This window comes from Poecilia mexicana, unplaced genomic scaffold, assembly GCF_051168715.1.
Source record: "Poecilia mexicana isolate PSO_F unplaced genomic scaffold, ASM5116871v1 scaffold_7, whole genome shotgun sequence".
NCBI lineage: Eukaryota > Metazoa > Chordata > Actinopteri > Cyprinodontiformes > Poeciliidae > Poecilia > Poecilia mexicana.
In genome coordinates this window covers 17,972,656-18,000,543 of record NW_028263376.1, presented here as the reverse complement: position 1 = coordinate 18,000,543, position 27,888 = coordinate 17,972,656, and the positions used below count along the sequence as shown (strand labels likewise).

The window sequence follows — 27,888 nt, the reverse complement described above, 5'->3', positions numbered from 1 at the left end:
CGCGAAAGCTCCTCACCAAGCTGGATGATGATGCACTTCTGTCACCAGACTGCACAATCTGGCTCTAACACAATGTGGTAGCATGTTGCCATGAGCGGCGCTCCATACTCAGGGGAAGCGCCAACGCCCCTGCATACAGTCCGCTGGCCCCGCCCTGCTTTAACAGACTCGCAGCAGTTTATTTCTCAGAGACTTTTTCGTCAGACTGCTCTCTTCTCTCCACTTGCTTAAACTAAAGCTCCACTCAACCACACTGGGGGAACTGCTTCTTTCCTGAAATATCTCATCTAAGGACAACTTTTGCTCATCCAAACTCGCTCTTTTACCAGAGGGAAGCTACTTTAAGGCCTCCACGTTACTTTTTCTCCCAGGATGGCTGCTGATACAACCGAGAATTCCTCTGTGGGCGTCGTGGAGAAGCTGAAAAGTTACGTGCGGACCCAGAAAGGCACCATCCTCGCTGCAGAAATTGTGAGTTTACAGTAGAAACAAAGTGACTCTTAAGCTCATAAAGCTGGCTCTGGCACGTTTTTACAAATCACGTGTGGCTGCTGCAACCAATTAATATTTAATGGGTTATTAGGAGTTAATGTTGGTACTGATTTTCAGGCTGAAGGAGAAGCAGATCTGAGTGATCGATGATCGATGTGAGTGAGGGCAGAAGAGATGAGAAATGCATGTGGTTTGTGGGGGAGTTGAAGGTTGAAGGACGGAAGTAAAGGGTTTCCACCTGTCACAGGCACATTTGACACTAAAGAGCTAAATGCTGAGGAAAGTTCAAGGCAATTCACAAATACTTTATTAATCCCAAAGGGAAATTAAATGTTATTGTAGCTCATTAATTTAGATTCTTCAAAGGGTCAAATAATAGCATAATGTTGGAACGGTACACTGCGAAAACACAAGATCTGATAAAGTAGTTTTGGTTTAGTTTCTACTGCAAATATCTTAGCAGAATGGTAAGATATAGGAGCTCGATTTGAGTCAATAATTCCTTAATATTGATTGGTTCAACTCGGATTATTTCTGTTCTGCACAGTTTGCATGTTCTCCCTGTGCATGCATGGGTTTTCTCCGGGTACTCCGGTTTCCTCCCACAGTCCAAAAATCAGGTTAATTGGCCTCTCCAAATTGCCCCTGGGTGTGAGTGTGTGTGTGCATGGTTGTTTGTCTCTGTGTTGCCCTGGGACAGACTGGCGACCTTTCCAGGGTGACCCCGCCTCTGGCCCGCAACGATAGCTGGAGATGGGCACCAGCACCTCCAGACCCCACTGAGGGACAAGGGTGTAAAGAAAATGGATGGATGGACTTTTTGTCAAAAATCATCAATACACATCAAATATGTTGGTCAATTTTCCATTTATTATTGTTCAAAAGTGACTCTAAACTGGAGGTTTGACTTAAAGGAACGTAGTTTTTCCATTAATAATCCATGATTAAAGAATTATTTACTGAAAATAAGCTCCTAGATCTGTTTGGTCTTATTTCAAGTCTACTAAGATATTTGCACTTGAAACTAGACAAAATACTTTGTTAAATTTTTGTTTTTGCAGTTTATGTGTAAGAGAAAGTCGACCCTGAGCACACAGTCGTCCTGGTGGTGGCACAATCATGCTGCGGGATCAGATTATACTGGTCTTATTATGGGATAAAACGATGATGTAATTGTTTTTATTGATTAAAACTAAATCATAATTGTTCCAATAGCAGCAGTTGTCTATTACTTCATTCAAGAAAACAGGTTCAGCAGTATTTTTCATGCACTTATTGTGCAGAATATATATTTTTTTCTGTTCTGCTCTTTGTGAAGAAACAGATTAGCTTATTTGTTGGACATCTTGTTGCTAGCCAGCTGTAGTTTTAAAACAGCTTCACGTTAATGAGAGTGACATGTTTATACAGAAATATTGTGAAAGGGTGACCAAATTTAGGAAAGGAAAAAAGTTGATATTCCTCCTTTGATTCAGCTGACTGGCAGTGCGAAGAAGCAACTCATTAAACTAATGCTAAACTGGGATAAACAAGATAAAAATTCCTGCTGTAACTTTATAAAACCTTAATATACTTGATGCCATCCCATGTGTCTCTTCTTTTCTTTAAATATGAACAGTATAAATAGGCAATGCACATCATGTACCTCTAAACAAATTATATCAGCACATCTTGCTTTGGTTAGCTAGCAGATTTGTAACCACAACAGTGAGAATGGAACAACTCAAGCAACACCTGAAAAGAAATCTGTAGTCATGGTAAAAAGCAGCCACTTCCTGTCAGGGAACCTTGTCTCATTTCTGTTCCTAACCACCGTTTTTTTGTTGTTGTTTTGTTTTGTTTTTCATGCATGGATGCGTTTGTTTGCATTTCATAGTGGTGTGAGTCTCTTTGACCTCCATTATTTGCGTAGGTTCTGTATTTACTGTTGTTGAGATTACCGTAACTTCTTTATATATTTAAACACACTTGCTGGTTCGGTGGAGTCTTATCTGCAATTTGCAATTCTGTCGTAACTGCAAACGTCTTCAGAGTCTCACTCTTTCGATGCTGTTGAGTTCATGGGAGTTAGGAATCACAGCCGCCCCTGGGTGATTAAAAACTATGAATATTGGAGACTCCCTCTTGACAAAGTGCTTATAAAAACAGCCTGTTTTATAGTTCAAACACCAAATATACTGTAACATGCATTAATTCACTCAGTGAAAACCATCTGAAGAAGAAGCTATGTCACTTTTTGATTAGCTGCTTTATTAAAGCCAGTCAATAGTGCATCAGCCACAGTCATTCAAGGGTATTTCCACTTTTCAAGCTGCATTTTCTCTAGAATATAAAAAAAAAAAATCCACAAACAATTCAAAATTACGTTCCATAGAGCAATTTGTGTCCAGGTAAGTCCGTGACTTCTGAATCGTGAATTGGAGGAGGTCTTCACTGTTTAGCTTTTACAGTTTCCGATAAAGTTTTGTTGTGCTCAGAGAATGATACCGGTGTATTAACAAAACATAAACCTGATCAGAAGCGATAGTTCTTCTATTTTCCTTGTCCATTAGGTAAACAGTGACATTTTATTCAATTGTTGACACAGTTTTGTGTAGTTGGTCCTAAGAGCTGTGGCTAAGTTGAAGGAGAAACGTGTGTAAATGTGAAAAGTAATAATGCAGTTAAGCTATGGCCAGATGTTAAAGCCTAATCAGCAACATCATGTTATTTGATGTATATTTTCTATTGCTTATTTTAAGAGTGAGAGACTTCTAAAAATCAATGCTTCTAAAAAAAAATACACCCAGTTGTTTGTATTTTTTATCAATAAGTTTATGTGTTTTAATGTCTGGTAAATGAGCCTTTCTAAAAACCTTCTGAATGCAACGTCACAAATCAGCAGATTCTGCCCCTCACCTAGCAACTGCAGTGAAGCCCAGCCCGTTACCTAGCAACCGCAGTGAAGCCCAGCCCGTTACCTAGCAACCACAGTGAAGCCCAGGCTGTTACCTAGCAACCTAAACTGAGTTCCAGCGTGTTTTTCAGCTGGTTTTACCACTCTGTGATAGCTGCTGGAAAAGAAATGTGTTTTGTTGTTGACTTACCATCCAGAAACAACTTGCTATATTCTTGTTGACTAAAATCTAATTTTCTCAGAATAATTTTGTGCTTTGTATCGTCGTTAGACCTGTCCTAACCAGTTCAAAGAAGTATAATGGGTCACCTTTGATGTTGTGTTCACAAACAATCATTGAAAAAGACTAATATCTGCTAATTCATTTACAAAATGTTAAGATTTCCTTGTATTGTTTTTTTTTTTAATCTGAGACACAATTTGAAATTAAAATGGCTTCAAATTAAGTTTAGATTAAATTAACATGTGTGATGGACAAACTGTCCGGTGTGAATTAGGAGGATATTCAGCAGCTGTAAAGTCTGCTTATGCCTTAGGCCATTGTAATATTGGTTTACTAGAAAATAATTTTAGTAAACTGAAGTTATTTACAGTAGAAAATAACTTCTACCGTTGTTAGCTAGCACCTAAAGCTAAGTAAATGTAAAACTGTGTTTTTTGAGAGCAAGAAAAACCCTCAGTCTGTGCCTCTCTGGAAAAAAGGTCTGCTGTCCCAAACGGAACAAGCTAATTTTAAAGACGGCCTCTCTGAACTCCACCCACTGTAAAAGTTTCCCCTTCGTTTCTTTTTTTTTTTTCATGAGGTAGTAATGGAAACTCCAGACTGGTGTGACGATTAGGCCTTGGAACAAGGAATCCATGAAGCGATTAACCCGGATCTCAGCCGCCACTCCATTCAAGGATGACTTCAGGCAGAGAAATCCTCCTTCCATCAGGCAGGATTTCTGAAATAGTTTAGAAAACATTCACAGCTCCCAGAACTCCCCAGGACAAAAACAGGATGGAGAATATTTTATTGCCAACTATGGGGACTTTCAGTTTGGTCGGAAATGGGCCTCTTGGTATCAGTTGCTGGGAATACTGGTGTAAAACTGGGGAATGTGAAGATCTAATCATCGTTTATTTCACATGGAATGACTCCTCCGCCTGTTAGTCATGATGATTGTGTTGGAACATGTTTAAATTGCAAGTTAATGTGCAAGTCATACACACCAACTGAAGGGAGTGCATATTTTCTTCATCATGACTATCTCTGCAGAGATGAGCTGGAATGACCGATCTGAACCGTAACATTAAAAACATCAGCATTAAAGGGCATGTCCATTTCTAAAGCTTGTCTTTTCCAGGTCTGTTTAGACTTGTAGCTCACAACAGTTGTATTTATTTCCAAAAGATAAATTGAAGCCTGAAAAAACTCAGGTATTGTGTTTTGAAACACCAATACCAGTATCAGTAACTAAAACAATGTCCATCCAAGAGAAAAGTGGTGACAGAAAAGTGCCCAGTTCAAATTTGAGGTTATAAAATGAGGGATTGTATGGCAATCTGAGCAGTTTGGAGACTCAACAAACCAGCACCCTACGGAGAGATTTCAAAGAAATTCTCTATGGTGAACCTGATCCACATGTAATTATTCACAAAACTTGAAATACAAATTCTAAAATATTTGTTGGCATAGATGTAATTTGTGCTCCCATTCTGACCAGCATTGTTACTTTGATGGGTATGTGTCTGTATTTATATTTTTCCAAACAGCTGTCACCAATGTAGTTCATGTTTTATGATACTAATGAAACTGAGGCAATGCATGGAAGGAAAGCTAAAATACTCTCCTTTAAGACTGCGACTAATTATTTTAGTAATCAATTATTCTGTTGATTATTCTGATGATTAATTGGAAAAAGAAATTTGGAGAAAAACATTTATGCATTTATTTATTTTCTGTCATTTTTAACTGTTCAATACATAAGTGAACATGATAAAAAAATATGCAATGCTGAAAAAGAAACACTTAAAAAAATTAAATTGCTTAAATTGGCACTTTCTGCACATTTTAACTACTTCAGTGTTTCGTATACAAAATATAAAGAATACAAATAAATAGAATAATGAACATTTCATTGCCTAAAATGCAATAAAGTTGGTGAATGTTTGACCATCTGAAACGAAGGATAATGCAAATGCAGTGTAGGGTTACTCTATTAATTAATTTCTTGATTAATCTTAATCTAGGAATATGTCACTTTCGGGATTCCTGGAAGAACATATTTGCATGTAAAGATTTTTTTACATTTCAAAAGGCAAATCTATGTGATTTTGTAAAATTTAGGCTTAACTACTGCTGAGTATGTTGTCCTTTCAGCAAATGTCCTAAGTTTGAGTCTGTGTACTCCAGTTGACGATTAATCAATTACTAAATTAGTTGACGATTATTTGAATAATCGATTAACCACAATTAATCTGATTAATCATTTCAGTCACACTCTCATTTCTTAAGCTCAAATATATTTAAAAAATAATTACTGCTCCATCTAACTATCTGTAAATCAAAAAATCTTTCTTGCTAAATGTCATAGCGGCTGCAGTCCCTTCAACGGTCTGGCTGTGGACTTCCTGTTCAGCTACCAGTCCTTTCCTTGGCATAAACTCTTGTTTTATTCCCCCAACTTTGGGATTTTGCTTACAGTCGAGTTAAAAATCCTGGAGCAAATAATGTTTCCAGCAGAGAGACTGTTGCAGAAATTTCCCTCCACCCAATCTGTGGTGGTTTCCATGGAGCACATTCATATTTCCTGCATATATATTCTTCTAAAATATTTGCTGCTACACCATCAATTCAACACATTACCATTTAAAAACTTGATAATTAAGAAAACAAGGTAGAGAGTAAAAGTCTTTGAGAGATTTGTGGCTCAACAATGACTTTTCCTGTTTGAAAATCAATAGCAAGACCAATTTACATTCATTTATCTTTAATACTTTCAAGATTTTAAGCTTTCTGCCTCTAAAATATGACAACACATGCAATTTAAGGTGCCTGTTTAGTTTTACTCCTATGAATTTGCTCAAAGAGTGATGATATAAAACTTCCCTCATGATTTTACTGTCACAATTTCCACTTTCCTTTGTGCTTGGGAGAAAAAATGTACTTCAAAATAAAGGCGACTTCCATAGCAACTGTTGCTGTTTGGTTGGTATCTGCACCATGCATGGGCTGAGCTCTTGGGGCTCGTGTTGCGGCTCACTATAATTAGCCAAAAGTTTGCAATAATTTCCCTGTAGTCAGTTTAAAACAAGCAGCTCATTATTACACTGATGCCAGTGTACTCCGGCTGAGATCCTGAAACGCTGCGGACAGACCCCAGCCTGTGCAGCTCAACATGAAGGTGTCAACAACTCAGAGGCTGGTTTTGTTCTCGGGGAGTCCTCTGTGTGGTATGGTGGGTGTTTTCTGTATGACGGCCTCTTCAGCCGGCTCTGTCCCGGATAGAGCTCCTTTTGTGCGTTATGGTTTGGCCTCAGCCTCTTCGCTGCCCTACAGAGGCAGCCTGTGCCAGTCCCTGAAACACATGAACTTCTGATGCCTCTGAGCTGCTGGCTGGCTGCCTGTGGGCGGCATGTGAGGTAGTAGTGACAGATGTGAGCCTGGTGTCTGCTCAGTTCGGTCATGCCTGTATCATGTAGACTGCAGTGATTTGACACTGTTGGCCAAGCTGTCTGTGCCTTAGAATAAAACCGTGCAATGTGTAAGACAAGCTTGTAGTCATAGCTGGAGGGCTAAAGACATTTTATTGCTGTAGTCTGCAATTTTACCTCCAGATGGCATTAAACTCTACTTACTGATCCTTCAATAACACAAGTTTACATTTGGCATGTTTTATACTTACATTTGGGTCTGCTTCTAAAAACAATCCAAGCACTTAAAAAACACCAAAAAAAATCCACCCGTCTTTTGGCAATACTTAGTCCTCAGCATTGGCAAAATACTGAGGACCAAGTATTTGGCATACTTCGTCAAAATACTTAGTCTTTTGACTAAGTATTTAGTCAAAAGACTAAAAAAGTTCTGTAACTTTGTCAGTTACAGAACTTTGTAACTGGCAAAGGTGCGAACTTTGTCAGTTACAAAATTCACACCTCCGTGAACTTTGTAACTGACAGCCACCTTAGCAGCCAGTTGCTATGACAACAATAAACAGCGCACAAGCTACATCTCTTGCTTTGTTCTCAACTAATGAACAAAATAAGTATTACAACTATTACTCGATTACAATTTTTGAGTACTCTACACACCTCTGTGTAATACTAAATTAGATATAACTTCTACAGGGATGTTTACTGTAGTACTTACTGCTGAAGTAGCAAAATTAGCTTAGCTAATTCTTATCCGCTAGCTAAGACGGACATGTAGCCTATGTGTACTTACTCTACCAGAACCAGAACCTTGTTATTAAAGAGCTCGTACGTCCTTTACAAATCCGTTTAAACATTGATTCTGTGCGTCCATAGATTTCAGGTGAAGCTCCTCCATGATGTAAACTCTCTTCATGTTCACCAAGTAGTGAACTGTGTCACAAAATGAGATCGGAGGCAGTTTGTCCTCATTTTCGTCCTCCGTCTCATATGAATTGATCCCAGCAGCGGCCATTTTGTTCATGTATCTTTCTCTCACACATTGGTCAAGAGTGTCCTCATGTTTTCTTTTCGTTGGTCTCAAAGCCATGGGTCCGTTATACGTTCTCCTATTAAGGTGGCGCATATCACTTCCGGTTCAGACTTTTTGGAATTATGTATAAGCACAAAAACAACCAAGTATTTTTGGTACATTTTCTTAGTACAGTAGAACTAAAACCAAACTTATAGATAACCTGTCAAAAAGATATATACGCTGATTTTAAGCTAATAATTTCTTGATTTCTCAATACTGGTGGAAAAAGTACTAGTTCAACTGGCAGATTATCTCCAAGTGAAGTTTAATCTGCCAGTGGGATGAATACTTTTCATCAACATTAAGGAAATTAAGGAATTATTGATTTAAAATAAGCTCACATCTTGTTGAAAAGTTACTTGTAAGTTAGCTTTCTTTTATTTGAATTGTACTAACATTTTCTGTAGAAACTGAAGCAAAAACACCTGATAAGATATTGTGGGGGGGGGGTTTCAGTGTGGTCAGATATACCCATATGTTTCTTTCTTTTTAAAAGTTGACACATGTATTTGTACAAAATGTTTCATCTTGCAGCGATTACAGGTCGTCTTTCAGTTTTTATGCAGCAGATTCTTGAAGGAATTTGTTTGGATGTGTGATTGCGTTTGCCCTCACATTTTGAGCCACATTTTAGAAAACAGGCCTATAATGGGCTGCAGGTTGTTTGAGTTTATGATTGTGTGCACTGGCAGCATTTTGCTGATATGAGAAGAATGCATGCAGATGTTTTTTTTTCCACATAACGGAAAATTGCTGAGGGAACGACCCCTTACTGTAAATCTGTCTGCTTGTTGCAGACGCTCGCAGAAGGTTAAACTTTAAGCCACTGTCTCACTGAGGAGCTTTTTTTTTTGCTTGCTTTCTTGTTTTCCCAGGTTCTCAGTCTGATAATCCTCATCTGCTATGCTTCGTCCTGGTATGGCGGCTACACTGCTGTTGCCATCTGCGAGATGTGCTTTGCTATCGTGTTCTTCTGCGTCTTCATGATGAATCTGGACCAGCAGTTTACAGCCATCAGCTGGGTCTGGAGTGTAAGTTCTTCGTGAGCAAAAGCGTTTTAAAGAAATTCTGCGGCGTGTTGCTCAATGCATTATGTTCTGATTTATTTCTCTTTTTTTTTTTTTCCTGCAGGACTTTATCCGTGCATTTACTGGCACTCTAGTTTACCTCATCACGTCGCTCATCTGCGTCATCAGAGGAGCCGGGGACGGAGCGCTCATCGCAGGCGGGGTCAGTTCGCTCGTCTGCTCTGAAACTCCTCATTCTGGGTTTCACTGTTTGTTTCTGACGACCATTTACCATGCGACTTGTTTCTAGGGAGATATGCAGAAAAAAATATGTTCTGTTTACCATGACACAGTGCAGCTATTTGTCACAAGAATCTGATAACATCCCACATTTCCTTCCTGTTCAGCTTCAAAGATAACTGTAGTTATTTTCAAAAGGCTTCACTTTGAAGGCTTTTATCAGAGTGTGATAAACTGAATGTTGGCACCAGGGTCATAATGGTGTTGAGGTTTTCATTATAGTTTTGTTGTAACAGTTTGTTGGTCTAATTCATTTAGTTTTATTTAGTTTTTAGCATCTGTTTGCTAGTTTCTAATAGTTAGTTTTAGTTTTTTCATATTGTGGTAAATTTTTAGGTGTAGAATTAAAAAAGGTCAAAGTATTGTGATAATGTAATGCAGGGTTTCCCAACCCTGGTCCTCAAGGCACACTCTAAAACATATAGGTGTTTTAGAGGTTTCCCTGATTTAATGTGCCTGATTCAACTGATTGCAGTTCAGGAAACGCCTTTCAATCAGTCATCGATTGAAATCAGCTGGGCTGAAGCAAGGAAATACCTAAAACATGCAGGCCAGTGTGCCTTGAGGGCCAGGGTTGGGAAACACTGATGTAGTGAACGCTCAACAGAAGACGCCATTTAAAAAAATTTAACCAATTATTGTAGATTAACTCTGTTGTTTCCTCCCAACTTTTGTTGTCGTCGTTTTGCGGACTTGCATAAGTGCCGCCAGGAAGAAAATGGAGAATTGTAATTTGCCGACGGCCGACGTAAACTGCTTGCCTAGGGAAAAAAACGAATTAATTTCATATCAGTTTGAAAGGTTAATTAATAGATTCATTAACAAGAAAGTGAAGGATGTAATGTCAGTATGTTTTAGTTTTATAAACACACAATATAGTTCCATTTAGTTACACTTTTTGCTATTAATTACTGTTTTTATTTATTTCAGTTGATGAAAATGTTTTCTCAATTTGAGTTTTTGTTATTTTATTAGTTTTAGTTAACTGTCATAACCTTTGTTTGCACACCTTGAAGAGTAGAGTGCAGAGACCATGACATATAGTCAAAACATTTTGGACCACATGCCGAACACGGGACTTTCATTGATTTTCTGAAACAAAATTGAAAAGAATAAATTAATGTAGTTCCCAAAAAGGCCTCAGATAATTTCTGTGACATTGAATGGGTTGAATGTTTTTGTTGGTTCTTTGTTTAAAAACCTGCCATATTTAGACAAGCTTAATAAATGAGACACCCCTTGTATAGTGGGAAAAGTGTGAAAAAGCACAGAAGTAGAAAAAAGTCTGAATTCAAAACCTTGTATCGACTTGTTCCTTCTCACTGCGTACCCCAGGCAAAAAAAATATTCACAAAAGATACTTTAAACCTAACGGGCAAGATTTTACAGGAGCAACAGGGAATAAAATGTTTCAAATGTTTTTTGAGCGTTGCATCAGTACTGCTAATTTCCAACTAAATTCAGATATTATTGTTGTTGGATTTCAAAATAAAGCGCGCTTCCCGTTTCTTAACCACATCCTTCTTCTGTGCTGTGGATCCCTGGCCGGGTTGCAACACGAGGTTACAACCATCTGCATCCGATCAGGTTGCGACAGAACAACTAAGTCACAGCTTAGCATGTGTACAACGTGAGAATAAAAAAAAATTAATGCAAGTGTGGAAAGCTTTTTGCTTTCTTTTTTGCTTCATTTGGGCATGAAATAGAAAAAAGAACCATCATTGCTGGTATCTTTCTTCTGAAAATATAATAAAATTTTAAAAAACAATGTTTTATGTTATTTAAGCCATAATGTCACAGGAAATAAGTCTGTATGGAACCGAATGATTTATCATAAAATGAAAACCAAAATAATTGAGCTGTTTTGCTCGTGTTGGGCCATTTGAACACGTGGTGGCTCTTTCTATGAACCCAAAGGGAAATTTGTTCTTTGAAAATCTCTGTTGATGTTTATTTTGCAGTCTGACATGAACAGAGAAGTAACCGAAGAAAGGGATGTAAATAATTAAAATAAAAACTCAGTTTGCCATTAATCTTAATCGACACGTAATCAAACTAAAATGACTGAGCAGACTGAACCAAAGCTCAAAGGAAACAAGGTTGATCTTTTTAAAAGAATATTTAAAGCAAATACAGATAAATAAATCAACTGGAATCCAAAACATCCTGAAACCCTGACGATGGCTTTTGTTTTAATGTTGATAAAGTTCTTGTTTTGCTGTATTTCTCAGGTGTTTGGCTTGCTCGCGGGTCTCCTGTTTGCATATGACACGTACACCATCTACCTGCAAATCAAGAGCGTCAGGTCGCAAACTGGAGGTTCTGGTAGGAACACAAGTGTTTATTCACCGATGCATCCAAAATCTCCCCTGTGACACAAACACTGCAAAAACAAACTCTTACCAAACATTTTTGTCCAGAAATCACACCAAACTAACTTAAAAGTAACTTTTCAGAACGATATAGGAGCTTGTTTTAAGTCAGTAATCCTTAAATATTGATAAAAAGTTCCAGTTCCATTGTCAGATTTTATGGTTTATAGCAAGACATTTTTCCAGTGAGTGAAAAAAAACTTCTACCAATGGAACCGATATCTTTTCCCAAATTTTAAGGAATCATTTACTTAAACAAGCTTCTATATCTTGCTGAAAAGTTACTTGTAAGTTAGTTTTGTCTTATTTCAAGTTTAATACTACATTTGGACTAGAAACTTGACCAAACGTATTTGGTCATATTTTGTGTTTTTGCAGTGAACCTCTTGCAGTATATATATATTTTTCCTGTTGGTATATAAAGTATGCTCACTTTCCTGATGCACTTTTCTACATTAATTTCCAGGTAGCACAGCTTAAAAAGTCCACGCATCTGTTATCGACGCTGCAGGAACACAAAAACAGAGAAGAGCGGCTCAGTGAGGGAAGATGGACAGTAAAATGACCAGGTCACAGTTTTAATCATTGCAGCTGTATGGTGTGAACAAATGAGAAGTATTTTAGAGCCGTGCTTGAGAGGAATACCACAGAACCAAAGGGAGAGGCACTATACTGTACATCTGTGTCTGCATGTGTGCTAAGGCGGGAATAAAACCCAAGTTTTGTTCCGACCAAGACAGACCATCGAGTAAACATTGAAACCTGACATTAATAAGGTAACAAAAGACTGTTTGGTGTCTTCAAATGGCTTTTCTAATACTTTTCTCTACTGTTAATAGACTGCTGTAGGAAATATTAATCGTGTTATTTGGACTTCAGAAGTAACTGACGCATTAGGAGTTATTTAAAAACCGAATAATATTCGTCTTGTCATTGCTGTCAATATTTTTATTTTTTTTTGTAAAAGTGTTTTCGGTCAGTTAAATATTATAAAGCACAGTCTCTGTTTTTTATGAGGGGTTTTGTTAAGAGGTCATGAGCAATAAATATGTCACCAACATCAATTGACTCTCCTGGTATTTTCACTTTGATAAAACTTTGAGCTAAGCTAACGACTCATCAGGTTGGCTCCTTGCAAAAACTTTTTTCTTTTATTTTCTATAAATAACTTTCGTCTCAATAAACACAACAAAAACCTCTTTATTTCTGTGGAAATAAAGAGGTCAATTTAAACGACTTTCCAAGATGAGTTAAAAAGAGAGAAACGTTTGAAACTTTGTGACAGCTTTTGACTGCATTCCAACCGCCTTTTACAGCTTTGGTAAAATATTTGGTAAAAATTTTACCAAATATTTTGGTCTAGTTTCTAGTAAAACATCCCAGTACACTTGAAATAAGACAAAACTAACTTGCAATAGATTTTCAGCAAGAAATGGTAGCTTGTTTAGTAATTAATACAGATGAAAAAGCACTACTTCCTTTGGCAGATCATTTCACTTGCATCGGAAAAATGTCTTAAGTGAAATAATCTGAAAATGAACTAGTTCTTCTTCATCAATATTAAACCATTGACTTAAAACAAGCTCGTATTTCTTTCTAAGTAAATTAATTAGAAACTAGACCAAACACTCCTGGTAAGATTTTGTGTTTTTGCTGCGAAGATGCTCATATTTTATGAAGCTAATGTGGACGGTTGGAGAAACAGTCACGTAAATGCACTATGCTAAGCGCTACTAGCTAACTCTTTGGTGTGGAAGTTGTTACTACGACTAAAACAAATAATCAAAGAGCTACTTTCAATATCGCTGTGGTGTTAATAAATTAGAGATGTAAGAACCTATTTAAAAGAAAATGGCCCTTTTAAATGTCATTTATTCGGACATTAGGAGAGTGAGAAGGCGCATAGCTATTAGCGGCTAACAGTACAACAGTGGTGCTGGATTCAGTTGGTCGGAAAAATCCGTTTTAGATTTGACACTGATACTGTTTAGCTTATAATCTCTTCTGCTTTTGTAAAGCATTTGTTTCAATTATTTTGCCACAACCTTTTTTGGTACTGAAGTAAAGAAAATTATCCTTGAAATAACGGACTATTTAGAGCAGTAAACCACGGAGACTTTTTTCATCCACTTTTGGTAGAAAGAGAGAGACACAAAAAACCATCATGCAAATGGAAATTATCAAACTCTTGCGATTAATTGATTTATTGCTTCCAGGTTTAATTGGCTATCAGCAACATATGATTTGTAGAAGTATTATTATTTGGCATGAGCACTAGCAGAAGAACAGCATTTTAGGACTTCATGTCTCAGAAAACATCAGACACCAAAAAAGCATCGATTCCCAGACAATTAACCATAAAAAGACCAAACGGATTCAAAGGCTGGTATGATACTGATTAAAACTTGCGATATTGTCACTCCAGAGGGCGCCGTTGCCTCAATACATACAGCTTAACCTTCCAGTTAACCTTCCAGGACTGGTAACGCTGGGAATTTTCCAACATTTTTATTTGTATGAAGCAAACAGAAGCAATAAAAACCAAGTTTGAAACCGAATTTTTACAGCAACCTCCATATCTGATGCTACATTACTCAGAACATAATTTAAAACGTTATTCCTGCAATTATTCATCTTCCAATCTCTGTTTTATCAAAGTGAGTAATCTGGAAGTTATCTACTGCAACGAGGGCATTGACAGCTCATAACCTTTTAACTAAATCTTTAAAAAGAAACAAAACAAATCTATTTTCAGTTTCATTTCATGTAGTTGTACTTTCATCATTTTTCACTTTTTTGATTTCTGAGTCCTAAACAATTAATGGGTTCTGTGGTTATTTGTCAATACTGTTCTTTTGGTTTGGTTTTGAGAACATATTTCTGTTTTTTATATATTTGATATTGACTCATCCTGAGATGATCGACACCACGCAGATTATGTCATCCTCTCTCACGTTCACTCATCGTTTTATTCTTCCTCAGGTTATGATTTTTCTCATACATCTGTAACACATTTTGTAAAGATTGAAAGCCATCTTTCTGTTGAGATTTTTTTGTAGTGTCCCTGTTTTCCTAAAAAGAGACAGAAGGTTATAAATTTGTTGTTGGAGGAAAATCTTGTCATTCTAATGTTTTTTTTCTAACAATGTGCAGTCTGTCTCTTTAAATTCAGATTATTGTTTGCTTTGAGAAATAAACCGTCATTACAACAAAGAGTATTAGCATTTCTATCTTTTGTCCCGAGTTTCTTCCATTTGGTTGTTGGCTGTGGGTTTTAAGTTGTTGTTCTTCTTATTGCCGCTAGATGGAGCCAGTCAGTAACTGATTATCAAATGTGTGACATTTAAAAACGCAAAATCACCAGAGTTAGAGGTAACTGGCTACATTTACTCAGTTACACTTGAGTAACTTTTTTTAAATGTACTTTTAGGAGTATTTTTGCTACGCTGTGCTTTTTACTTTTTCTTGAGTAATTTTATTATGAAGTATTTCTACTCTTACTTGAGTAACATGTCTGGATTTTCTACACACTCAATGAAAAACAAACAGAATTCACCAGACACCGTTTTGGTTAAAAGTTTTATGCATTTTTTTTGCATAAAACTTTTTTGGAAAACAAAGTATTTTGCCTGATTTTGTTACTTTTTTGCTACTTATATGAATATTTGTCATATTTGTCCTTAAAATACCAAAACTTCCACTTAACCTTATATGTTGCTCTGTCTGATGATGTGATTTTAAATATTAAATGATTGACCATTTGATCAGTTGCTCAGTAACTGAGTAGACTTTTTTTTTTTTTACTAAATACTTTTTTACTCTTACTTGAGAAATAATAGTCATTTTTACTTGAGTAATTTCTTGGATGGCTACTTTATATTTTTGCTTCAGTAAAAATATGTTGAAGTAGCCCTACTCTTACTTGAGTCAAATTTTTGGGTACTCCCAGAATCAACTGAGTAGTTTTTTAACCCCTGTTGTTGGTATAATGGATAAAAACAAATTATCTCACATAGATTCCAGTGAGGATTTCAGTTCATGCAGACAGTATTCACGTGGGATCTCTAATCTCATCTGATTTTCATTTTTTACAGAGAGTGCATCCATTCTGCCCCCAGGCTTCATTCTGAGATTACATTGTTTTATGTTTTTTTTTATTATTATTATTAAAATCCCTTCCTTTTATTTAGTACCTTTCAATTGCATTCATGTTATTTTTAAAGCCCTGCACAGGAACGATAATCCCCTTTTTGGGATCATGCCAGCATTCACCAAACTGCTTCCGAGGCTTTTTAAAAGCATGATGATGATATTCCCCAAACTGACTTTTATTTATTTATTTATTTATTTATTTTCAGATTTCTTTTTGGAATGATTTTTATCTTATTTCAAAATTTAATTCAAAGGATATATTTACAGTGATGGAGTCACTATGAAATCAGAGGAACTGGTGTGGAAACATCTATTCCCAGAGAACAAGATGGAGGTTATAAATTAACAGATGTAGCTACAGGATTTACTATTATTTTTATTATTCCCTCATTTGTAAACAGTTTTAAGCATACAGTAAATCAAAACCAAATAGAAAAATTAATAAAACAGCATATACTTTTATGCAAAGTAAGCCTTTTATTTAGACATAAAAAATAAAGTAATGATTATATAATTAGATGGTATATATTTTTGTGACTATTCTTTAAAAGTGTGTTGAATTAATTTCAATTTCAATGTCAATAAACACATGATACATTTTTGTAATTCAATTCAAAAGGTGGACACATTTTATACATATTTATTACACAAAGTGGGATTTTTTTTAGTTATTTCTGGTAATTTTTATGATTATGGATTGAAGCTAATATAAAACCCAAAATTTAGTTTTCAGTATTACATAAGACCAATTTAAATGAGCACTTTTAATGCAGTAGTGCATTTTTGACCACAGTCTGACCTACATGATGGTCCGAAATATGATGCATTATATCCTCTAGGAGTGTAAAGCACAAAAGTCTTTAAAAATATGTAAACAGAAAGTTGAGAGGAGGAAAAAAACGGTGGCATAAATGTCCTTTTTTCAGCCTTAATAAAATTTTTACATCTTACTAGGCAATCAAGTTCCCAGAGTTCATGGGAAAAGAGAAAAGGCACAAAATGAAAGTAGATTTGGTCAACTGGGGTCAACAGGAAGTCCAGGAAAATTTAAAGCACTTTATGCTTCCCTTTGCTAACAAGCGTCATGAGCGTCTCTCTACAGTTTGCACCAAGTCCAGTCACCTCAATATACCACCTAAAGTACAAACAACTGGTTAAATAACTACAATATTATTCTGTGTTTGTTTGAGTAGCACATTGGCCCAAATGCTGTTGAGAATCTGTGGAGATGGAGGAAAGGATTCAGAATTAACAATGCAATGAGGTGAAAGCTGCTATTAAAGTAACATGGACTTCATTAAAACTTAATGACAACTGCAGGCTGATTACCTCAAGTTATTCTGATTCAGAAATTCCTGTAAAAAAAAAAAGACTTGGCAAACTATGGAGAGCAAATCTACCAGAGCATTGACATGCTTTACAACAGGAAGGCATTCCTGAATGTAATTTATTGAATATACGAGGTTCATGTTAATGAAATAAATACATTTTCGATTATGTATTTTGTTGATAAGCACCTCTATACCACATAATTTTGCTTTTATTTTGTCTCCATCCAAAAGCAAAGTGTGTAAATGTGCGTTTTATTTTGAAGTCCTACCGGAAGCGGTGTGGTTTTTTTCAGTTAAGCTAACTTTTCACATCTGATCCGAAGCCAAAAGTGTTCAGTGAAGACTGGGATGAAGAGTCCGGGGGATTCCGCAGGGAAGCAGCATGTAGTTCACGGTAGACTCCGACTGTTTCCACACTTTTAGACTTTATCGTTTATTTTTCTTTTCCGTCTGTTTTTTCCACCTGGAAAGTGTCTTTTAACGTCCAGCCGATATCATGTTCCTGCGCGGCTCGAAGAAGCGACGGTCCAACCGCTCGGTAAGTTCTTCTGTTTTTAATTTAAACTGTCTGTGCAGCACTTTATTTATCAAGAAGTCAACTCTCAACCCTTCAGTGTCTGTTTTGTTTCATATCCACATCAATCAACGTGAATTTAACCAGTGCGAAAACAAACAAACAAACAAACAAAAAAAATGTCCAGGAGAGAAAACAATCCAAGCGGAACTTCGTCCCACCTTCACCTGGCTATTGTTTTGTCGCTGGACTGAATTGGGGAGAAATTCCCTTCTTGTTTTCCCACTTTAGAGGTAAAAACACGCAGTAGATGTTGTTTTTTATTTGTTTTTTTGACGTGCTTCTTGAAGTCGTTGTTTCTTGAGTCATGATGCGTGACGCCTCAGGTGAAGTCAGGAGTGGCTCATAAATCTGTACCTGAGCTGCAAGCAGGTTGGGATGTAGAGCAGTTTTAACCCGAACATACTCAAATACTTTCTCAGGATCTGTGATGTAAACACCTCGGTATGTTTTCACCATAAAATCAACTTCAATAGTTTGGTTAATGAAGAAAAATGCAGCGGTTTATTTGTCATACATTTGGCTATGCACAATGCAATGCATAAATTACCCACCAAAAGTGAACTACTAATGTGACAAATCCCTTTTTTACATATTTAATGTGTTGTTTCTATCTGAGTCTAAAGTAATTACCATTATATAATTTCTAGGTGTACGTATTGTACTATGAAGTATTTTTAAAATTCAGTTTTCATACCCATCAGTTGAATTACTGTGTTATTAGTTTGATTTTATGAAGCCTTCCTGTCAGCCGTAATATACATTTATATTTATTTTATTCAGACTATATGATATAGTTAATTCACTAAGGACGTGTTCTAACCTTTCTGTTAATTATCATTGTTTCCCAGTTACAGTGAATTAGACACTACATTACGATTAGGGAATTGTATCAGACCAATTACTAAAACACCCCAAACATTTCTCATAAAGAAAAGTGTCTGCTTAAATTGTGGTATTTTTAAAATCTACTTTTAATCTGACAAATGATTCTCACCAATGGATTACATTTTGTAATCAGTGTGGCTAAAAAGAACAGAAAATAAACATTTAAAACTGTTAGCTGAATCTTAAGACATACTTATATGATTCTACAAAATGTGCAAATCCAAACGGGAGCAGGAAGGAGTATAAAGTTTGATCTCGTGCCTGACTGCACACACAGGTTCAAAGCAAATCCTTAGGTTCTTATTTAACAATAAACATTTAACACTAGGGATGGGCGTTTGTCACGCTGTTATTGTGAAACATTTCTTGTTATGCTAAGACTTTGGATTTACAATAAATTCCAAAGGTAACACTTTATTTGAAGGGGGTGAATAAGACTGTCATGACACTTTCATTAACATGACATAACACCTGTCATGAACATGAATAAGCCTTCATGAATATTTATGACTGTTGTCATAAAGCGTCATATGGTAAATTATGACACTTTTAATACAAAGTTGACATTATTCAAAATGTCTTTGTTATGACAACTTGACATTAACCAGGAAATCATTACTGATATAAATTTGTTATAAAAGTATTACTGATTGCACTTTAAAAATTAGGTAACTTTATGTTATTAAAGGTAAAGTTTAAACAGTAATGATAGATGAATGGATGGATGGATAGATATCATTAACCATAATGAGATTATTTAACAATTATTTGAGTCCCAAAACCAAAATTTACCTATTAAATAGCCACAATGTGGTGGACATGAAACAAACCTAAAAATTAGGTAAAGAAATATCCAAAATACTAATTTTAAATGGTGACCAGAACCAATAAAAAAATATGTATATCATTTTAATTATTAATCGAGGAATACGTCGGCTTGTATTTTTGTCATCTTCTAACCTAATCACAATATTTATGTTCTTGAAAGTCAGTTTTAGATATAAATCAGGCTGCAGTGCAATCTTATATTTATTAGACTGCAGTATAAACATTAAAGGGGCAGTATTATCTATGTTCTAGGCACATAGTAACATTTTATAGCACATTCAAGTAACTATGTTAACTTAAGTTGTTATAATAATGATATATATCAAATATGACTTATAAGAAATCTGACTTTGTAATTTCCCTTTAAAAACTCCTTTCTGAAACTCTGCCTTCAGGAAGTTATCACAGCGTTTTTACCAGAAGTAGTTCAAGTAATGAGGTCAGCAGATGTGCAGCTCCACCATGTGTTTGCTAAATGCTGCTGGCTAGTCTGAAGGAGCTGAATAGTCAGGGAAGTTGTAGAGGAGGGCTGCTGTAGGTCAACCCAGTCGTTTTGCTCAGCTAAATGGTTGCCATGGAGATTAAAGGGATTTCTCAAACGTGCATGAAAGAATCAAGGCAAAACTCCAGGTATTTTTTATGAAGCAATAAGATTATTACATAATTTAAATCTCAAAAAAGTTGATTTTACATAATACTGCCACTTTAAAGTAGATGAAACATGCTTGGTGTCAGGGTCTACTTGCTCTCTTTCTGTTTAACTAACAGTGATTACTAACAACTGTTTCTGCAAATGCAGACAACAGCTGCACTTGAAGCTTTTATGGGAACAAGCCCTTCCATTGCAGAAACCCTCTGTTTTGTGTTTAGCTGTTCTGTTAGAGAGGCCTGGCTTGTGTTTAGTCCTAAGAGTGAGACTGGAGGAAGACGACACATCCAGGCTGTTTTGTGTTGAGCTGACCTCGGTGGGTCAGAAAGCAGGAAGGAAAGAATACAATCCATCACATCACTGGGCTGCATTGTGCTGCAGAGAAACCAGCAGGCTGTCTGATCCTACCCAGTGAAGAGACGAGCATCTACCCAACCTGCCAAGGCAGCAAAGGCCCCTGACCTCCGACCTGTCCTGTTAATTTTTAATCCATCCAGAACCACAGCTTTGACAATCTAAATGTTGCTGTCAGTTCTTTTTCAGTGAGTAAGAACCTATTTATCACAGCTTTTGATGATTTGAGGAGAACCACACTGTTGGCATGGACCAAATGACATCATTATTATGTAATATTTATCTGTTGTCCCAATATTATGAGAAGAAGTCCCCGGTTTAGCCAGAGCGTTGGCATGTTGATGTAAGACAAACAAAGCTGGCTGGTTTTCAGTTTGTCTTTCTCTTAGTTACACCGTTACTTGGCAGCATGATGGAGCTCAGCATAACCTTGATGTGATCAAACCTCAGGCTCCCACACTGACGCAAGTTCAAGGTTTTCCCCAGTGTATTATGTATACATATTGGCTTTTTGGGCTATTAGACTTTACTTGCCCCAATGCCAAGCTAAGCAGTGTTTATTTACTTTAAATAGGCTTTTTACACACCAGTGGCAGTGATAGCAAAGATGGGTTGAAGAGGATCTTTGGTGAAATTGTTGTGCAAATGGTGACACTTTAATGATCTCAGGACAGGTGTCTTTTTTTATAATCACTGCACCTCTGTAACCACTGCCTGTCGCTACCCGTCTTCATGCTAACAACTTCATTAAATAAAGTGTCAAGTCACAGATAAAGGATAAAGAAACAATGGACAGTTTATTTTTCCGAAGTTTGAGAAGCAATGGAGATGATAATCCTGATCGTTTACCTGCTGACTGAAAGACATAAGCCAACGTTGTTAACGTTACCTGAGCCACATGCTAGATGAGGCAGAGTGCTAGCTAGCATGGATGTTAGCATGTTGTAAACAACATGTTATGTTTGTGCCACCAGCCTGAGTGCACACAATAAGACTGATGTGAGCACATATATCTGTGAACAAAGAATAATGTGTTTACATCACACACACTCGCTCAGTAAGTGTTTTGGCACTTATGGAATGCTATCCAGTTCAAACATTTGTGGACACTTTTTATTTCCAAAGTCCAAGGAGCAGTGGAGGAGATGATGACCGTGTCCGCTCACCTGCTGACGAGGAGTGTGCAGCTACATTTTTAACATTACCCAAGCCATAGCTAGATGAGGCAGAATGCTAGCTAGCATGGATGTTAGGACGTCGTATAAGCAACTTTCTGCGTCACATTTGTGCCCACCAACCTGAGTGTCACTGATGTAAACACGTATATGATGTAGGCACTTATGGAACCCCATCCAGCTCAAAAATATGCGACTTCCAGCATGTAGAAGTCAACATCTATGTGCCTGCATGTTGTTCTCTATGTGTTAGAAGTCACATATTTTTGAACTGGATGGCGTTCTTTTGGTGCTTGCTTGGTTTTGTGTTTTTACCTGCAACGTGACAAAGTTTATGAAAATGAACCACACGAGCAGCCAATCACTGAGAGGCCTTTTTCATCCAATCAGAGCATTCCTTGCTAATACTGCATTCACTTGTATTAATAACCAATCACAGCCAGCAAGTCAAAATAACGCACCAAGAGAAAACAGTAGGATTTGGAAAAGCACTGTAACAATAATAAATTTGTACTTAAATGCAAATATGCTTACTCATCATTGTTAATTTTAAGTAATTTAAAATATGACCAACATTACATAGCTTGTTTAAGATCTACTGGCTGATTACTTTAGCAGGATTTCACTAACTAATCATATTTTCAGATTTCCTGTCAAATGTTATAGTTTTTAAACATCAAAAGTACGCAATGGGCTGCTGGTGGAGTTGACTTAGACTTGATTAATGAACATATTATTTACCTTGCCTTCATTTTGTTTGGTGGAAACTTCCTGTTGCCACTCCCGTTTAGAGCACAAAAGGAAAACCTCAGCCTGCAGACAAAGACTTGATACTGTATCTTTCATGGAAAGCTAAAAAGCAGAACAGGAAGCCCCCTCCCCGCTCTCTGTCATTACAAACAAACGTAAATCGGCTGTTTTCTTACTATTTTAAGGTGGTTGTATATATAACATGTACTACAAGTGTGTTCCAACACAAACAGAATAAACACTCATCACAAATTACTGTTTGTTTTTTGTGAACCCCAACTGTGTCAGTTTAAGCCAAATTTATTTAATCCATGTTTGTGTAGAGATAAAACTCTTTTCTCACTGTTTCTAATCTCTTGCCCCTTCGTTGCGTCACTGCTGAACCCAAAGCTTTATTCTTAATTACAATTTGCCCGAAACGTGTGAGCATTCAGTCAACAATCCCAACTCTTTTCTCTTCCTCATATCAATCCGTTTGAGGATTATAGTTGATCTTAATTCAAATTTACAGCACAAATTGTTTAGCAATTAAAAATCTCTAAAGTGCGGCATCCATTTGTATTCGCCACCCCTTTGTTTACACTTTGTAGTACTTTTACAGCATCTGGGTGACATTTTTAATCGTTCTTGGCTAAAGATTAGTAAGACTGGATGGAGATTGAATGTCATGTTTTGTGTCTTACTTCAGTTTTCTATTTTGATTTAGGCCTGGGCTTTGACTAGACCTTTCTAACACATCTGAACCAGTCTGTTGTTGCTCTAACTGTAACTTTAAGGTTGTTTAGCTGGAAGATGAAGCTCCAAAGGGGCCTCTGGCTTTAAAGATCCCACATCATGATTCTCCCACCTTCGTGTTTTACTTTGTTCATGATGCAAAGAGTGACAATATCTACTGGAAATGTGATATTATTTGTTCTTTAAAAATCATCCATAATATGACAATATGGTGTATAAAAGAGTGACATTGGGTAGAGATGTTTCTTGTTTTCTTTGATATTTACTGTGGATTAATCTGCGTTTTCAGCACAGTGGAAGTCAAAACAAGAGTGCAACTAAGCAAAATCATTTTTACAATAATTGTTCATATGTGTACTACAGTATTTTTGTGATTATTTAGTACAGAAATTAAGATGAAGATACAAATTTTATTAACTACACATTTACTCTATTTACCTTAGCACTCCGGGCCTTTGCAGAGGCGACATATTTCAGTTTAAATGTTTTTGAAAAGTGATCTTTACCCCCCCGTTAGTTTTTGCTGAATGTGTCCAGAGCCACATACACTAAACCTACTGAGATCAAGAAGTATCATTTCATTTTCTCCCCTGTGGCTTCTGAAGTAAACGTTTTTCAAGTCGACTAAAGTTTCCAGTAGTGATCTTATCCTGCAGCTAAATTCTTTCTGAATCTGGAGGACTGCAGATGTACACCTCAGTGTACAGAAGTTTTCTTTTCTTGTTTAAAGCATGTGCCTCCAAGGCTCAGTCAGCCTGTCAGAGTAACGAGGAGTTACCTTTTTATGAGGAAACAAAAAGTGGAAGGACCCAGTCACAAAGAAATCATCTGTATTTTAAACATTATAATCCATCTTCATTGCCTTTTATTGGGATTTTATTTTATAAAATACGTTTTCACCCTGTTCTTTTTTGAAAATAGCTTAGGTTTAGCCAGATAGGATGGAAGTCACAAGCTCCCTTACGGAAGAAAATTACCCACAGCATGACGCTGCCACCACCATGTTTGCATCAGAGCCATGAGTGGACTTATTTTTACTTCTCACTTAGTGCCTCTTTGCATGCAAGCCATAAAACCAGCTTTTATGAAACTGGACATGTTCTCTAATGAACCTCTAAGGCCTTCACAGAGCAGCTGGATTCATACAGAGATTAGGTGACTGTATGGCGGCACATTCCTGCCAAAAGCCACACTGGTAAAAAAAAAAAGTATCTAATTTACGTTATACCGGCAGATGTTGCTGTATGAATACAGTAAAAGCTGTATGTATGGTAAAATTCTGGCAACCACAATGAGCAGTATTTTAGCCCTGGTGTCCAAACCTTTTGTACCACTTTTGGGCCAAAATCATCAGCTCAAAATAAATATAAATTTTAAACAATATCACCAAAAATGCTGATTTTTTTTTTACCTACTCAACAATAAACTTAGCATAAAGTATTTTAATTAAACAGATAAAATCTTTTTTTTTTGTAGGAACATGATCAGAACTTCAAATGGTTTTTGCATATTTATACTTTCCTTGTTAATTGAAAGCCGTCTTGTTCATTTATTATTTTGGGCGTGATTTAAGAAACCAAAGAAATAAAAACTGGATCTTGGTCAGTCCTCATTTGGCAGTTTACTGCATTTAGCCAAGTTTTAATACAGCAATTAAAAATATGCACCACAAATCTGGAACAAACTTTCAGAAACTTCAAAACAGCTGAAACACTGAGTTCCAAGCATGGAAAAGATTATCACTTTGTGTTGCATCTAAGATTTTTGTAACTAGATTTTGATTTAAAAGTTGTAGTTTTGTCCTAATTTTTGTAATTTGTAATTAAATTGTGATCTGGGGGCCATGAAAAATCAGTCAAAGTCCTGCAAATGGCCCCCGGACCCCACTTTGAACACCTTTGCTCAACGGACTTTTTAAAAAAAGTGACTATTGACAAATTTAGCAACTTTTTTTCTGTTATTGGACTAAAGCAGCGATTGCTCTGCAGCAACTGTGAATGAACAGAAATGTTCCAATAAGAGCAATGCGCTCTCTCCATTTATAAATGAACGGTTGAGATTGCTCAACAATCTCCTCAGGGGTTTTAGGCAGGAATGTGGAGCCATGTGACTCCTCCTTAAGGCAACTGGCTGCATTACATTTTATCGCAGGGTATCAAAGTACAGGGGGCAGAATCCGCACATGAAATCCAGGTAAAACGCATTGAAGTTTGTAGTTTTAACGTGACGATATGCAAAAAACCCTCAAAGTGAATTTGTAAATCTGCATGTAATTAGATTATTCTCAGCGTGTTTTGGATTTCTCCTACATTTCAGATGGTTATCTTTTAGTTTATACAGCCAGACATATTTACTCAGGTTAAATAAAAGAAAACCACAGGTCGGTTTTTACCCGACAGCCTTCACATGTCTGTGAAAACAGAGCCGTCTCCACTGTTAATGGGCTGCCGTTCTCGAAAGCAGTCGTAAAAATCTCAGCTTGACAAAACAGGCTTAACGTGAATCCAGTTTTAGGGTTGGTGGTTAGAAATAAGGCAGGTGAGCAGGTATGCACAGGTACTTCAGTTTATTGCTTTCATACCTACCGCTTGTTTACGCTTTTAGATCTCAGCCAGAAGCAACTGTTTGGTTCTCTGATCCTCATGTCAGTCGTGTGCAGAGTTTGTTTATACTTATTCTCCGAAAAGTAGAGTGTTGGCTGAAATAAGAGGAGCGATGCAGCAGAGTTTGGTTTACTGTAGAGAGGAGAAAAAAGAGCAGAGCGGCAGAGTTGCATGGGGAGGGAAAGGGTGCAGCTCTCATCCTGTGTCTGCTTCCTTCCTCACATCTCTAAAGAGAGGCCTGAATCTGCAAAATGCATGCTGGATATGCACACACACACACACACACACACACACACACACACACACACACACACACACACACACCCACCCCCACACACACACCCCCACACACACACACACACACGTTCCTGCAGGAATGGAAGCAAAGCAGTTTTAGTATCAAAGCTCAGCAGTTTTGTCTGTTTTAATTCAGCGCTCAGTTCAGCCTGGAGGTTTGATCTGCTGATACAATCTGAGCTCAGATGTTCAGGGTTTGTACTGGTGGCTAAAATCCTTGAATTTCAATTCAGAAAGTGCTTGATTTCAAGGATAAGATCCTTGAAAGTGCTTGATTTTCAAACAGCACAGTTCTGTGATAAAGTGCAATCTAACGTTTGATTAAAAGGCTAAAGGCTAAATTTACAAAACGTTACTTGCGGTTGAAACTAGATATTAAAAAAAAAAACTTGTCAGTATCTGAAGTTAAGTCAGATCAAACTTCTAAAGTTTTATGTTAGTTGGACTTATTTAAATTATTTCTATTTGCTAAATGCCAGAAAACTTTTTTAGAGATTTTTTTAAATAACTTTACTTTTGTTTTGTTGAAGCATTTAATTTGAGCTCAAAAGTGATCTATCTTAACACGATTTGTTTAGATTGTTCCAATGCATTGAATATTTATCGTTCACTAATTGAAAAAAGGTTGTCTTATATTTTATATGCTAAACAACATTATTAAAATTGTTTTTTGTTGTTAAATTAGTGTTTTGTTCTCAGCTTTGTCAGGTGTGTAGTGTGAGTGAGAGACATTTCAAAATATAACATTTTATTATATTTAAGTTTACATTGTCCCTGCTGTATGATTAAGAATGCTATTACAAGACATTTTTAGCAATGTAATACTAAGAAGACATAGAAACAGTTTTTTTCTTAGTTGATTTAAAGTCTGGTGCTGGAAAAGTTTGAAAACTGTTTGAATCTTACTGTGGGAAAAGTGTACCAACCCTGTGTGGTGAATGTGTAATAAAACCATTCATGTACCTCGTTTATTATGTTAATTGTTTGGCAGAAAACTAATGCTAAACCCCTGACAAAGCGAAAATGTAATAAATCTGTCTGTTCTCGGCTTCTGGCTGTTTTTCTGACCACATCATGCAAAGCGCCGCCTTTGCTTGCATCTGTTGATATCTGCCTGTCGTTCTCCTGAAAGAGTGAACCGGAGGAACTGATGTGAACTAAAGCGGCCTCATGTTGTGTTTGAAGCAGGAGGAAGAGGACCCAGACAGAGGCCAGCCCTGCATGCGCTGCGGAGATCAGTGCCCCGGCTTCCATGTCCACGGCTGGAGGTAAAACCTGCTGCTTCATCCTGGGGAAGTGTTTCACCCAGGATGAAAACTCACCTCCAGTCGGGTCACAGTTCCTGCTGCTGCTCTCTGGATCTGCTGCAGCTGAAAATAGCAAGTAAAAACCGAGCTGTAGGGCTGAAACGATTAATCGACTGTAGAAGTCGATTAATCACTAACTGGAGTAAAGAGACTCAAAAGAAAAAGGCCATTTGCTGAAAGAAAAGCATAACAAGCAGTAATTAAGCCAAAAATGTACCAAAAACAAATCCAGATTGCATTTAAGATAAAAAAAAAAACAATACAAAAAACACAAAAACACTCAGAGACAAGGTGCATCACCCAGATTAAAGCAAGTTCTTTGCAAAGTTTTCTGTCTGTTGATGTAATGCTGGTTAGTTTTTATGGCCTTTTATTAATTAATTAATTGGCCAGAATCCAGATGCTTAACAAGCAATACATTTTTCTGGTAACAACTACCGAAGGAAATATAAAAACAAGTAAAAAAGACT

The 27,888-nt window shown here is 36.8% G+C and overlaps 2 protein-coding genes across 3 annotated transcripts in view; both read left to right on the top strand.

Moving 5' to 3' along the window:
- Positions 1-143: 143 nt before the first annotated feature.
- plp2b (proteolipid protein 2b) lies at positions 144-14,988 on the top strand. The gene is made up of 5 exons (XM_014983847.2): positions 144-471; positions 8,972-9,127; positions 9,228-9,326; positions 11,635-11,728; positions 12,242-14,988. Exons 1-5 carry the CDS (start codon positions 373-375, stop codon positions 12,253-12,255), a joined length of 462 nt encoding a protein of 153 aa, XP_014839333.1. The 5' UTR covers positions 144-372; the 3' UTR covers positions 12,256-14,988.
- Positions 14,989-17,569: 2,581 nt separating this feature from the next.
- prickle3 (prickle homolog 3) overlaps positions 17,570-27,888 on the top strand; it is a 29,049-nt gene continuing 18,730 nt past the window's right edge. The window contains exons 1-2 of one of the 2 annotated variants that reach the window (XM_014983850.2): positions 17,570-17,796; positions 27,300-27,379. In XM_014983850.2, the coding sequence (XP_014839336.2) occupies positions 17,755-17,796; positions 27,300-27,379 (122 nt within the window). In that variant the 5' untranslated portion in view covers positions 17,570-17,754. Of the gene's footprint in view, positions 17,797-27,296; positions 27,380-27,888 lie in introns of both variants that reach the window. The other variant, XM_014983849.2, reaches the window with a different exon arrangement.